Below are 13600 nucleotides of genomic sequence, written 5' to 3' on the forward strand. Positions count from 1 at the left end.
AGAGGGACTGAAGTATACCTCCCTCTCTCCCTGAGCCCCCAACTGTGCCAAACTGCCTGTTCAGAGCACCACCCACCCCCTTCCCATCGGGGTGTCATCATTAGTTAGGCCTACTGCCCCCACAGGGTGCAACCTGGTGGGATAGCTGGCCTCTGAGGCCCACATTAGCCCTTTCACCAGCGGTGTGGGGGAGGTACCCCATCACACGGGCTTATTCGTTTGGATCTATACAAACCCATCACTGGTTTGATTTTATTACAGCGATCATATTACTGACTCTTTGATTTGGCATTTGTGTTCACTCAACACCATCGAGGTTTATCATCCAGTCAGAGCTTTTCCTTTATTGCTCAATTCTCACAATGCTTTAGAATGATAATTGGGAATTGGTGGATTCTCCATCACAGGCCATTTTAAAATCGCGCTTGGATGTTTCTCTAAAAGATCTGCTCTAGGAATTGTGTTGGTGAAAGTCCTATGGCCTGTGCTATACAAAAGGCCAGACTCGGCGATCACAGTCGACCCTTCTGGCTGTGGCATCTACAAACTCCCACAGCACTGATATTTTGGCAGCATTCTAGGGTCTCTATTACTGTGACGGACTAGAGTGCACGGAGAATATAATATGTTAAACACCTCACCAAATTCTTTAAGAATCTCTTTTGCATCTGGACCCGCAGACAAGTTATAGACCCGTGTGATCATCTGCATATTCAGAATGTTCATCAACTCCAGCTCATAGGGGGCTTCACGTTCTACTCTTTCAATCTCTGAGAGGTAACTTTCCTTAAACGTACCACCTATGATGCTTTCACGCATGAGCCTGTTAAACACGCTCCCTATTCACGGGTCACATCAGGCAACCGCTAATCAGACTCCCCGTGATTATGTTGCACTCAGCTCCCAGATCCACTTTGAAATTCACTTTTTGTTCATTTCCACTGTCACACATTAATCTCTTGCAGAGCCTTGTTTTGTCAATTTATCAAGAGGCTCAACAAAAAAATTCCCTGCATCATCAGAGCTTAGTGCTGCATCAGTAGGTTTAGAGGTACCATCGTTATTTATTTATTTGCTGTTTGAACTAAGAACAAAACACACTTTTACAAAGTGGTTGCTTTCATTGCGTGTTTGATACTGCACCTCTTCTGGGCTGAGGGCCTGTGTACTTACAACAAACAGAACTGGGCTCTGCTGTTTGCTCTCCATCTATTCAGTCTTTATACGCTTCTGTGCGGCCGTAACTAGAAGCACGTCTGTTCTTTTGCTGCTTTCCAGCAATTTCATTTGGGGAGCACATGTCTCGCAAGCCCCGCAAACACCCGCTGTTCTGTGCGAAGTTAAGTCCATTTCTCACAATGAATCTGCTTGGACTTAGTTATCAGTCATACCGGTAACTGGTCAAATTTACATCACTTCGCCTTAGGTATTTACATACACTCAATGCCTCACCTGGCTTCTTATAAAGCATTGGTTCTCAACCAGGGGTCCGGGGCCCCCTGGGGGGCTGTGAGCAGGTTTCAGGGGGTCCGTCAAGCAGGGCCAGCATCAGACTTACTGGGGCCCAGGGCAGAAAGCCGAAACCCCACTGCATGGGGCTGAAGCCCAAGGCCCTGAGCCCCACCACCTGGGCTGAAGCCAAAGCCTGAGCAGCTTAGCTTCATGGGGCTCCCTGTGGCTTGGGGCCCCAAGAAATTTCCCTGTTTGTTACCCCCTAATGCCAGCCCTGGCTTTTATATGCAGAAAACCAGTTATTGTGGCACAGGTGGGCCGTGGCGGTTTTATAGCACGTTGAGGGGGGCCTCAGAAAGAAAAAGGTTGACAATATAAAGAACACGTGTGCGGAGGGGTGTCACTCAGTAGCCTGCGTGGCCCCTTGTGGCCCCTCTGAGCCTGTGGTGGTTTGCCCTGTCTAACAGCTCAGCCCTCTGGCCAATCCCATCCCCTTCCACGGTAATAAAGGGTCCAACCAAACAGAAGTCTAATGATCGAGCAGTTCTCTGGCCGGTGCTGTACAGGAGGTCAGACCAGACAATTGCAATGCCCCCTTCTGGCCTTTGCAACTATTAATAAACTTTATCTCAGGCTTTCAGCCTCATTCTGGACCCCACCGTTCTTGTTGCCCCATTCCTCGGTGGCTGGCAGGGGAACCCAGGTCAGCCGTCCCCCTACTTGGGTTTCTGGGGCCCTGTATTAAGCAGCTAAGGGCTGCTTCCTCAGACTCACTGCTCCTTCCTGGGGCCACTTCCTACCTTTCGCTGCCTCCAGGTCCCTTTCACACAGAGTGACTCCTTCCCGTGCTTGCTCCCTGGAGGTTCTGGCTCCACGTGCTGCTTCCCGGCAGGCTGTGGCTGACGCAGAGTCCCCTCAAGCCCCTCCTGGCAGGGCTCCCCCTTAAGTTCCTTTCCCTGGGTTTACTTCTCCTTAGGAGCTTCCTCGCTCTAGGGGCGCCTTTCTCCACCTGCGTTCTGGTAGCCTTTTATCAAGTCCAGGTGCCGTTAACTATTCAGCTGCCAACTAGCCACCGAGGCAGTTGATTACTTCCAGGTGGGCTGGGCAGGGCTTGTTCTCAATAAAGAAGGCCCTCCTAGGAGAACGAGGCCTGACTCCCTTCAAGGGGCCAGCCAGACCATGGCAATGAGCTGTTCCCAAGTGACATCCTTGCATGGACTACAGTATTTTTGACATCTCAGAACTGCAGGGTCGAACAACGTTCAGTCTCCTTTCGTGATCCCCTTGGAATGTCTCATGGTCTCCCGTGCCTCTGGGCCAGCCAAATAGGTCACTGGGAAGGACTTCGCTCTCTGTACCAAGAAAACTGGGGAGCACTGGAGCCGAGCCCTGTTCTCTGCCTGATTCCCACCCACACTGAGCTACCCATGTGCCTCCATTTGCTCCATTTTTGCAGAAAGGTTCGATTTCCTTGCGACCCGGTGTAACAAAGGGGTGAAGCACAGGTACGCTAGGAAGGGATGGTTTTTCTTGACCTCGGACTTGAGGCTTTCAGAAAGTTACACTCCTATCATGCGGCAGCAGTCTGGATCCATGGACTCCAGAGGCTGGAGCCAGTGCTCGTTCCTTCTCCCCCTGCCCAGAGCAGATCAGGTCAGACACGGAGCTCTGGGTCCAGGGGAGTGCAGCCACCCAGAGCCATAACTGGGGTCCAAGAGAGTCTTTCAACATGTCCCCCCTAGACGATGGGATAGTCCTGGGAATCAAAACCCCTCGTTTCTCAGCAAGCCCTGAGCTTTGCAAAGCGCCAGACTGGTTGCAAAGCAGGGTCTGGCCTGGTCAGAGATCCCCCCTGCCCTGCACGTGGCTGAGTAGATGGCACGGTCTCCCCTGAGTCAGCCACGAACTAACGCCCCAGCACAGTGCTAGGGGACGCAGTGCTGCCTGTGAAGGTCCTGACCAGTTGTGGTCATTGAAGGCCATAGGCTGAATTCCCCTCCCCACATCCCGTGGGCTGTGCCAGCTTCTGCCCAAGGAGCAGAGCCCTCATATGCACCCCAAAATCAAACTGAGGCTATGCCAAGGGGCTGCCAGCCAGGCGGGCCCCTGAGACATCACAAGGGTGTCCTACTGAAAGCAGGAAGAGATGCGGGATGGTCATTGCCTTCTCTTCCGACAGGGGATGGCACTATGCCCTGGGGCGTGGCACTGCTGACTGGAAAAGGAGCATCTTAGGGAGGGCTACATGCATTGGAGTGGCTGAGTGTGGGGATGGGCCAATGCTCAGGGACCGGCATCACCTTTGGTGTGAATGTGGCCTTCACTTCTGCTCCCCCGGTGCGGGGAAATGTGTGAGCAACCTGACCTGAGGGAGGGAGTCGGGGAGGGGGGGCGTGACGGAGAGCGCGTCCCTGTGTGTGTCTGTTCACGCCTGCGCATGCGTGCGGCTCTCTGCCGAGCACAACAGCCCCCTTTATGCCCGGAGCACGTCCTCCCCATTGGCTGCGTGCGGTGAAACGCTCGCTAATGGGCATTATGCTTGTTAAATGAGTGAGTGAATGTGCCAGACACAGGGCCCCATTCACGGCAACGCCACATTCCATGACCCCCGCCTCACCCCTCCTCCCAAATCCCCCCCCCCCCCGGCATTTGTGTGCACCCACTGCCGGCCGGAGGTCTCCAGAGGCCACTGTAACATGTGCTGGGGGCAGCCCGATGGCTCCTAAAAATCTCATCTCGCCTGCTTGCATGAGGCCAAGGAGGGTCAAATAAACACTCCCCAGGTAATGGAGGAGTTGGGGAACTGGCATGGTCAGAGGCCATGCTGTCCCTTTAAGGCAGTGGTCCCCAAACTTTTTAACTTGCGTCCCGCTTACCCCTCTCCGTGCCCTCCCCCTGCCCCCAGAGCCAGGGCCAGGAGCGAGGCCACGGCTCTGCGAGGGGGGAAGCGGAGAGGGGTAAGCGGGCCGACGCTGGGGCCCTAGCTGGAGGCGGGGGCAGGAACGGAGCTTCCACCGGGGGCTGAGGCCAGCAGCTGGTGCCCCAGGTGCAGGGCCTGCAGCCACGGCCAGAAGCAGAGCTCCAGGCGTGGGGTCAGCAGCCGGATCCCCAGGCACGGGGCTGGCAGCCGCAGCTGGGAGCAGAGCCCCGGGAGCGGGGTCAGCAGCCAGGACCCCAAGCACAGGGCTGGGCCAGGAGTGGAGCTGGCTGGCACTCCCTCTTCGCCCTCTATGGGGGCTGGCCTGGGCCCCAGCCACCCCCCCCCAAAACATTCCTCTTTGCCCTGCTAGGGCGGCGCGCCCCACAGATTGGGGACCTCCACTTTAAGGCCTGTCAGTTATTGAGAAAACTAGACACCTGGCCTGCTCCACACCAGAGTGACCTGTGGAGTCGGGAAGTGGCTGCCTGGAGTTATGGCTGGGAGAGGATGCCCGTGACCTCAGAGGAGACTGGGGATGCATAGATGCCTAGGCCCGGAGGGACCCCTGTGATGGGGATGGGAGGACCCTCAGCACCTTGTCTCTGAGCAGTTTCATTTGCAAGCACCACTTCTGCAGTTGCCTCTACGCCAGCAGCTCACAGATCTACCCCACCCGCCCGGACCCATCTCTGTCCGAACTGAAATCTCGGCCTGCCTCTCCAACATCTCCTCATGGACGTCCAGCCAGCAGCTCAAGCTCCACACGGCTAAAACAAAGCTCCTAATCTTTGCCCCCAAGCCCTCACCCATCCCTGCTTTATCCATCACTGTCGGCAACACCACTACCCTTCCTGTCACTCCGGCCCATAACCTGGGCATCACCTTTGAACTGGATCTCGCTGCAGGTCTTCACATCCAGGGCGTGTCTCAGGGCACGTCCACACTTGAAACGCTGCATCGGCCCAGCTTCTGTGGCGCTTTAATGAAGACGCTCTAAGCGGACAGGAATCCCCTTCTCCATCACACCAAACTCGCTCCTTCACTTCCAAGGCCCCTCACGGCCTAGCCCCACCCACCTACCATCTCCCATCTCCGCTCGGCCCCCGGCACCAGCCCCCCAGCCCCTACTCATTTCATTTCCCAGCATGCCCCTTCATGCTTTCTCCCAGGCTGTCCCTCCCACGGGAGGCCCTTCCTGTAAAGTTCCACACAACGACTTCATTATCCTCCGTCAAAACCCCTCCGCACAACTCGTCTCTGCTGCGGGGCCCACAGACACTTGACAATGGTCTGGCAGCTGGTGTGCTGACACCACAGCCTAGCATGCTGTTCAGGTCACAGGACGGGAAGGGACCTCGAGAGGTCACTAGTCCAGGCCCCCGCATTCCTGGCAGGACTAAGTGTGATCTAGACCCTCCCTGACAGGTGTTTGTCCAACCTGCTCTTCAAAATCTCCAGTGGTGGAGATTCCACAACCTCCCTCGGCAATTTATTCCAGGGCTTCACCACCCTGACAGGTAGGAAGTTTTTCCTAATGTCCGACCTAAACCGCCCTTGCTGCAATTTAAGCCTATTGCTTCCTGTCCTCTCCTCTATCTTCTCATTTCCTTGTGCTCCCCCACCAGCCTGCCTGAATCCGGCTGGTGTCTCATCTCGCCTGTAAGCTCTTTGGGGCAGGGACTGTCTTCTTGTTCTGTGTTTACACAGTGCCTAGCACAGAGGGGCCCTGGGCTAGGATTTGGGCCCCAGGACGCTATCACAGTACAAATAATCAGATATAATAGATGTGCAAACAAGAGCTGGTGCCCTGCTGGCCCACATCCTGCATCAGGAGAGGAAGCTGGTACGAAGGGGAGGGAGATGCAGATCCAGCGCACCTCTGTCCCTGCCTCTCTCATTTCTTAGCAGTTAGAGGACACAGGGTGACCCTGGGCCAGACACTCCAGCAGTTACCCTACTCAAGAGCCACGTTCAGAGAGGTGCTGACATCCCCAGAGGAAGTAAACGCAGCCAAGGGCACAGTAGCCAACAAGGCAGAGTGGAAGGGGAACCTGAGACTGGCTAGGCAGGAAGGAGCTTCCACCCCCCAAAGCACTGGGCCATCCCCTTCTCTTAAGGCCCCCTATGACCTCAGCTGCACCAGCCAGCACCCGCGGCCTCCCCTTCACTGGTGCTGCAAACCTGCCACAGAGCCTGCTCCAGACCCTTGGCTCCAGCGTTAACTGCTCCGGGGCTGGGACAGCTCTCCCCGCCACAGGGCTGAGAGCAGCCGATGCTGCATGGCGGGTCACAGCCGGATGCATGGGAGGGTGGTGCCCTGCACGGAGGCTCAGCATTACAGTCCAGAGGGGGAGCCTGGAGTGTCCCTGAACCACCAGCAGGCGCTCATGGGGGAGGGCAGTAGCCACTGATCTGCAGAGCACATTTCGGAGAGCCCAGCAGGGGAGGTTGGCAGTTTCACCTCCGTGAATCCTAGCGCCAGGCTGCTACATGGCACAGTTCACGTCCCCGCGAAAGGGGATGGCCTCACAGGGCACCACGTGAACCAGAGAACACTCGAGCTGCAGACACTCACCCAGCCCCTGGTCCTGTGGGAACTTGAGCTGCTGGGGTTTAGCCCTGTGAGACTCGGCTGCAGGACCTAGCTCCCGGGGGCGAGCATGGGGGGGGGTCTGTCGGTGCGAGCACAGCGGGGGTCAGCCCTGTGGAACGGGGGGAGCAATCACTGGGACAGGTGGCAGGCCTTCTCCACAGACTCACACAGGCTCCTAGTGCCACGCCCGGCACTCCAGCCCAATGCACATGAAGCTGAGAGCTACTCTCCCGGCAGTGCCAGCCTCACCCATCCAGGAGGCTGGAGCCCCTCTCCCCTGCAAGCTTCACCCTGGCCACCCCTGGAAGCTGCGTCCAAGCCCCGATTCATGGCTGGCTTCTGCGCTGGAACTGGAAAATCCTGCTGCGTGGGCAAGGTGTGTAAACCAGACTGCCCCTGTCTGCCTCCTAGAGACAAGGAGGAGCCGCTCCCCCAGAATGAGAGCAGGTGGGAAGTGGGCGAATAGTAGCAGAGGCCAGGCCAAGGGCACCACACAACAGCGGTGCAGCCTCCAGCCCAAAGCAGGATGACACCCGGTACGCACAATGACGGAGACACCAACGGCTGGGCAAGATGGCGGAGAATCCCCCCAGTCGGGGCTGAGTCCTGCCACCAGCCTCCCTCCCACTGAGATAACGGGAACATTAACTAAGCCAGGCCTGCAGGCCTGGGACCAGACCATGCACAGCCGGCAAGGTGATGTGGGGAGAGGGAAAATGTGATGGGGGGGGGGGGTAAGGGGGCAGGGAGCTAGTTAACAAACAGCCATCAGCATACACCAGAGATACCAGTGTGGAAATGGGTCTGATGCCAAAATGGGGCCCACTCCAAGAGAGAGACTGCCAGCGGCCCGGCACAGCACAGAGGGCAGAATGCAGGGCCGGTCTGCACTGCATAGCTCCAAAACCACAGGGGTGTTAACAGCCATTATCAGGAGAACAAAGGGCCTGGGGCTGAGCAAGGAAAAGCAGAGCAAAACCAAAGCTCCCCCCAGCGCAGAAGAGGCTGGCAGAGTCACGGCACGCAAGAATGGGATGCAGAGAGGCTGCCACCCTCTGGCACACAATGGTAGACCCAAGGGTCGAGAGGGAGGGACGTTGCCAGGAGGATTTGTGGAGACCAGGAGCTGGAGGCAAAGGATGGCCAGTGCCCTGTTCAGACAGCCTGTATCAATCTGCGGGGAACCCCTACCGCTCTGTGCAGTCTGAAGGGTGCTGCAGAATATTGCACGGCACCGGAGGGGAGGGGGGGCTCGCATGCCTCTGCCTACTCCTGGATGGAATCAGGTGTAGCTCACATAACGGGTGATCCTTCAGCTCAAAGACTCATGCTTCTGAAATGAAAGCATCTGAATTCTGTCCCCCGAAACCTCTGAGCAAATTCCTGCTTGGACAGCTCCGGCCCAAGGCTTGGTGCATCTTTCCCATTAATACACAGCCCTTGGCCACCTGCCCACTTGGTCTGCCCAGGATCTGGAAGGTGAGAGGCCCAGCCCCATGACTTGGGATTTTGTGTTTACTTCCAGTGAGCTCCTGCAATATGCAGCTTTGCCTCCTCTGTGAGGAAGCGCTCAAGCTGCAGACACATTAGCGTGCAGATCAAAGGCAGCCCGTGGCCCCTGGGGTCCCAAAACTTGGGCACCTAAGAACCAACAGAGCTTGACCCAGGCAAAGTGCAGTCCGGGACCTCAGCAGATCTGGCAGTGCCCCTCTCTCCTGCTAGTCCAGCCCTGTGTTCCACGCCTCCTCCTACAATCTGCTGATGCATCTCAAAGCCAGCCCATAGCTACCCCTGCTCCTCCAGTCTAGGGCTCACTCCCTGCAGCCCTTTCTACTGTTTCAGGCCTGGGATCCTCCCCCCTCAACACACAGCTGCTCTGCCAATGCACCTCAGCCCTGATCAGCGCCCCCTCCTCACACACAGGATTACGGTGGAACACAGGAAATGCCCGACCAGTGGTCTTCTCAGTCTAGTCTCTTGCCTCTGGCAGCAGCTGCAACATGAGGCTTTGGAGCAGCCTCTCATAACGTCCCATGCTAACTGGACAAGACTGCCCATTGGAGGGGTGATTCCTTCTTGTCTGCTACGGTGATCAGCTGACACCCTTACTATTGATCAGACCTGGACCCAGCACCCAGGAAGAGGGCATTGCTCTGTGCAATGGTCCTTGCCTTGGGCAGCGTGGCCAGGCTGCTCCTGCCCAGATAGAGAATAAGGACCCAGAGCAGGCAGAGGTCCCGCAGGGCGGGAGGGTGGTAGAGAGCTGCTTTTCTAAGTGTGCGCCTGGTTGCAGCATTAATCCAGAGCTCCATCCACAGCACTGACTCTTTGCCCCAGCTGGGTTCTGGAGACCACTGACCCATCACTGTACTTGGGTCCCTTGGTGCTGTACTGACCTGCTGCCACACCTGGACCCTCAGCAGGAGCCCTGACCAGGGTGCCCAATGCCCACAGCACCACTCTGTAAACCCACAGGGCCCTGCAGGATTCTGGGACTGGCCCTAAGAGGAATGTGTCTCTGCATCAAGGATTTTTGCTGATTTCAGCCCAAGCTTCCCACGTGGGGGCTTGGTGGCTGTGGCCTTCAGGACTCCTGCCCAAATACACCCCGGAACCCAGAGGGAAAGCAGCAGCTCCTCCAAAGAGACCACACCTAACATTCAAATCTGCTACACTGGGCTGCCAGGACTTCACGAACCCCATCAGCCTCCTCCAGCACATAGGTCATTAACCCGGCAGGAAACACACTGATCCTCAACCCCACTCCAGCCCCCAAACGTGCCCCACTGTCTCCTCCACGCTCAGGAGAGGCGATAACAGAAACACACAGCAAGGGGGCCGGAGAAACCAGCTACAATAACGTCCTCCATCCCGCAGAGGCAGCAGGGGAAGGGGCAGCCTGCGGGGAGCTGCACTGACAGCCCAGGGCCTGCAGGGGTCTCCACCCCAGACATTTGGGGGGGTGGGTTGGGTGGCAAAGCCCTTGCCGGGTGGGGTGGCACTCAGGCAAACTGGCGTGCCGCTCTCCAAACGTCAGGACTCCTGGGTTCTTTCCCCAGCTCTACAGCAGACTTGCTGTGTGACCTTGGGGAAGTACATGCCTCAGTTTCCCCAGCTGGAGGCGATGGTATGGCGCCCCCTTGGCAGCGATGTGAGAGCTCAGGCTGGAATGTGCTAGCTATAGTAAGCTTTGAAAGCACAGACCTGGGGTAGGTCCCTCCAAGGTGCTCTCCAGGGCTCTGCAAAGTGCTGCATGCCCTGGGGGGTGAGCACTGTATGTCAGACCATGAGCCACACCCCAGAGACACTGTCCCAGCCTCGGGCTCCCACACAGGGACTGTAGGTTTTGCTTTCAAACAGAGCATCGCACAGCCTCAGCTCAGCAGCAGCACCGGAGCCCGCCCTGAGTCCAGTGAAACCCGCTCCCACTTCCTGACTGCTCCCATCTGTGGGCGAGGGGAGGTCAAGCAGGGGGTAACTAGAGGGGGGGAATATGATGTGTGGAGAACCACTGGGGTTCCTAGGCTCCAGCAGGGGTGGGACACTGGTGCCCCGAAGAGGCATGCTGCTGCGATTGGCCTGCATCTCCTTGCTCGCAGACCAGTCACGGATCTGCTGAAAGGACGGACGGAAGACAATAGGGAGACATTTGGAACCGTGGGCTCCAATTGGTTGTCATTGTCCCCCAGGCTCTGCGGGCCAGTGCGTATCTGGGAGGTCACCAGGTCCAGGGTATGAATTCGCAGTATCACTGGAGCAGACAACCACTGCAAACAGCTTTGTCATGTGGCGGGGACTTAGCCGAGGATGCCGAACCCACCCCACGGATGGGCAGTCACTGCCAGACTGCTCTCCCCTCCCCCCGGCCCCTCCCACAAGAGGAAAGTGAGTCAGGTAGGGCCTGGCAGCCAATAGCCAGGATACTCTAAGGGAATCTATGGCAGGGCAGCACATAAACAGACACGCTCCCGCAGTGCAGTGCTGCGGGTGCACTACCCAGCGTGGGCCTGCAGGAGGCAGTGCACCAGGACGGCTAGTGAAACGGGACCCTATCCCAGCCTGGCCATGCAAACCCCTGGTGGTGCAGTAAGCACAGAGACACTTACCTTGTACCTAATGGCCAGTAACTCGGTAGCTTCTTGCTCCTTCCTCAGATCCTCTATCATCTTCTCCTTCTCCTCCAGCAGCTTCTGCTTCTCCTCACTCACCAGGCTATGGTCATCTTGAATGGCCGCCTTTTCCTCTTCCAGCCTCTCCTTCTGCTCCTTCAAGTAATTCTCCATGTTCTTCTCCAGGCCATCGTCATTGTCCTCCTCCCCTTCAGCCTCTGTATTGCCCTCTCCATCCACCACCTTCTTCCTTCGGCTGTTTCTCCTCCTCTTCTTGCTCAGCATCCCTCGCTTCTCCAGCTGGGCTTTCAGCCGTATGATCTCCTCCTGAAACTCCCGCAGCAGGGTGTCCTTCGGGTCCTCGTTGACCCTCGGCTTATTCTTGATGTTCTTCGCCCTGTTGGCAAACCTGAGGGTGGACAAGCTCTCCTCGTAGCTGTGAGAGGCTGGGCCTAGGGTGGCCACCATGATGGTCTTGGCATTGCCACCCAAGGAGTCCTGCAGGAGGCGGGTCAGCTTGGAGTCTCTGTAGGGGATGTGAGTGCTTTTGCCATCGACCAAGGCAGAGATGACGTTGCCCAGAGCTGAGAGGGAGAGGTTAATCTTGGAAGCCTCCTTAGGCCTCTCCCCTGGCCCCCCCATTTTGCTCTGGCGCTCACTGCCAGCCAAGTCCACCAGGTTGAGCTTGCCCACCCGGATGTGGTCCTCTCCATCCAGGCCGGTCTCGCTGCACTCCACTGTGATCACAAAGATGGCGTGGGAGCGGGAGCTGTATTCATTCATGTTGGTGCTGGCCACCGATCGGGTCTGGTTGCCCAGGTTCATGACATGCTCGATCTCCTTGACGTTCTTCGTCACGAATGAGGAGAGGTCTTTGATGTAAACTCCCGTCTCAGGGTTCTCCTTCAGCTCCAGCTTCTTGGTCTGGTCCTTCGCCAGGAGGTCTCGGATCTCCTCTTGGTAGATCTCCAGGTAGGAGGCCCTCACCAGGTACTGCTGGTTCTGGGACCGGGAGATGTGGGTGAAGACATGCTCAAAGGAATTGGGGACGATCCCTCTCTTCTCTGAGTCCGTCCAGGCCCCTTGCATAGTGTAGGTCTTCCCGGTGCCCGTCTGGCCGTAGGCGAAGATGGTCCCGTTGAACCCTTGCAGGACAGAGTCTATCAGGGGCCTGACCGTCTCGTCGTACAGGTCTGCCTGCTTGGAGCTGGCGTCGTACACGGCGTCGAAAGTGAAGGTCTTCGCCAGCTCCCCGGGGGCGGCCTTGGGGTTCCGGAGGGCCACCTGCCCCAGCTTCACATCCATCTCCAAGATCCTCTCGTACCCGGCCGCCTCCTCCTTCCTGTTCATGGGCCGGCATCGGGCCACCACCTTCAAGGCCTCGCTGGTCTTGGGTCTGCTGGCCATCGTGAGCCCCCCCCGCGATCAGAGCTGGCCCCTCGCCGCTCTCGGGTCAGTGGGCTGGGGCGGCTTTGTGGGTGTCCCCCCCCGGGCGGGGGAGGCGGCGGCGGCGGCGGCGGCTGCGGCAGGTACTTGCCCCGGCGTCCCCCCCCGTCTCTCCGCAGCGGGGCTGTCACTCGGCGCCGGCCCCCGGCAGCCGCCCCGGCTGCGCCGCAGCCCCCGCAAGGCGGGTCATCCCGGGGCCGCCCGCGGGCCGGGGAACGCGGAGGGGCCGCAGGCGGAGACCCGGGGCGAGTCAAGCCGGGGCTCCGCCGCCGCCTCGCTGGCGGGAGGGGCCGGGCAGCCGGGCGGGCAGCGGCGCGGGCGGGCTGGGGCTGGGGCTGGGGCTCGGGCTCCGGGGCCGGGAACGCCTCGCCCGCCCCTCCGCCGGCGGCTCATTCATTGCAGCGCAGCCGCTGCGTGTGCGCGGCCGGCGCAGGGACTCGGGGGCGGGCGGCGGCGGGGGGGGGGGCGCCGGGCCGCTGATTTGCTGGCGGGGAGAGACACCCGCCCCCCCGCCTGCTGGGAGCTGTAGTCCTGCGGCGGTGCCTGGCTCCTGGCCCGCCCGCGCAGGGGCCCGGGGGCCTGTCGGGGCTGGAAGCATCCGGCTCCTGGAGGGAGGCGGCTGGGGGGGTCTCACTGGGGCAAACGCGGCTGGTTTCAGTGGCGGCCGCTGGGACTGGGAGCCGCTCTGGGGGGGGGCTCACACCCGGGGATCGCTCCCTGGGAAGGGGGCCAGCGGTTACCCTCGCCGGGCCCACCCAGGGCAGACAGACCTGTCCTGGGCCGAGGGGAGGGGTCACCCGGGGCTGGCATCTCTCCTCTGCTCTACCTGAGGCTGCCCGACCTGCCATTTGCACCATGCTCCAGTCCCCAGGCCTGTGCCTGGCCCGCTAGGGCGGGGAGCTCGCTGCTCGCACCCGCTGGAGACCCAGGGACCTCCCCTGAGCAGCGCCTCAGTCAGCCCACGCACCAACTGCAAACTGGGGGGACGGGGGCCCGAACCGGGGAGAGAGGGACGGGAAAGGCGCAAGGACTCCGCTCAAGGGTCCTGCGGGCCACTGAGCCTCTTCCACTGAAGACTTT

The 13600-nt window shown here is 59.0% G+C and overlaps 1 protein-coding gene across 2 annotated transcripts in view; it reads right to left on the minus strand.

The window, feature by feature from the left end:
- The window catches only part of KIF3C (kinesin family member 3C), a 61514-nt gene extending 48879 nt beyond the window's left edge, over positions 1 to 12635 (minus strand). Inside the window, exon 1 of one of the 2 annotated variants that reach the window (XM_027825246.3) lies at positions 11072 to 12635. In XM_027825246.3, the coding sequence (XP_027681047.2) occupies positions 11072 to 12481 (1410 nt within the window). In that variant the 5' untranslated portion in view covers positions 12482 to 12635. The remainder of the gene's footprint in view (positions 1 to 11071) is intronic. The other variant, XM_027825245.3, reaches the window with a different exon arrangement.
- Positions 12636 to 13600: the final 965 nt, after the last annotated feature.

The sequence above is a fragment of the Chelonia mydas genome, chromosome 3 (genome assembly GCF_015237465.2).
Source record: "Chelonia mydas isolate rCheMyd1 chromosome 3, rCheMyd1.pri.v2, whole genome shotgun sequence".
Taxonomy (NCBI): domain Eukaryota; kingdom Metazoa; phylum Chordata; order Testudines; family Cheloniidae; genus Chelonia; species Chelonia mydas.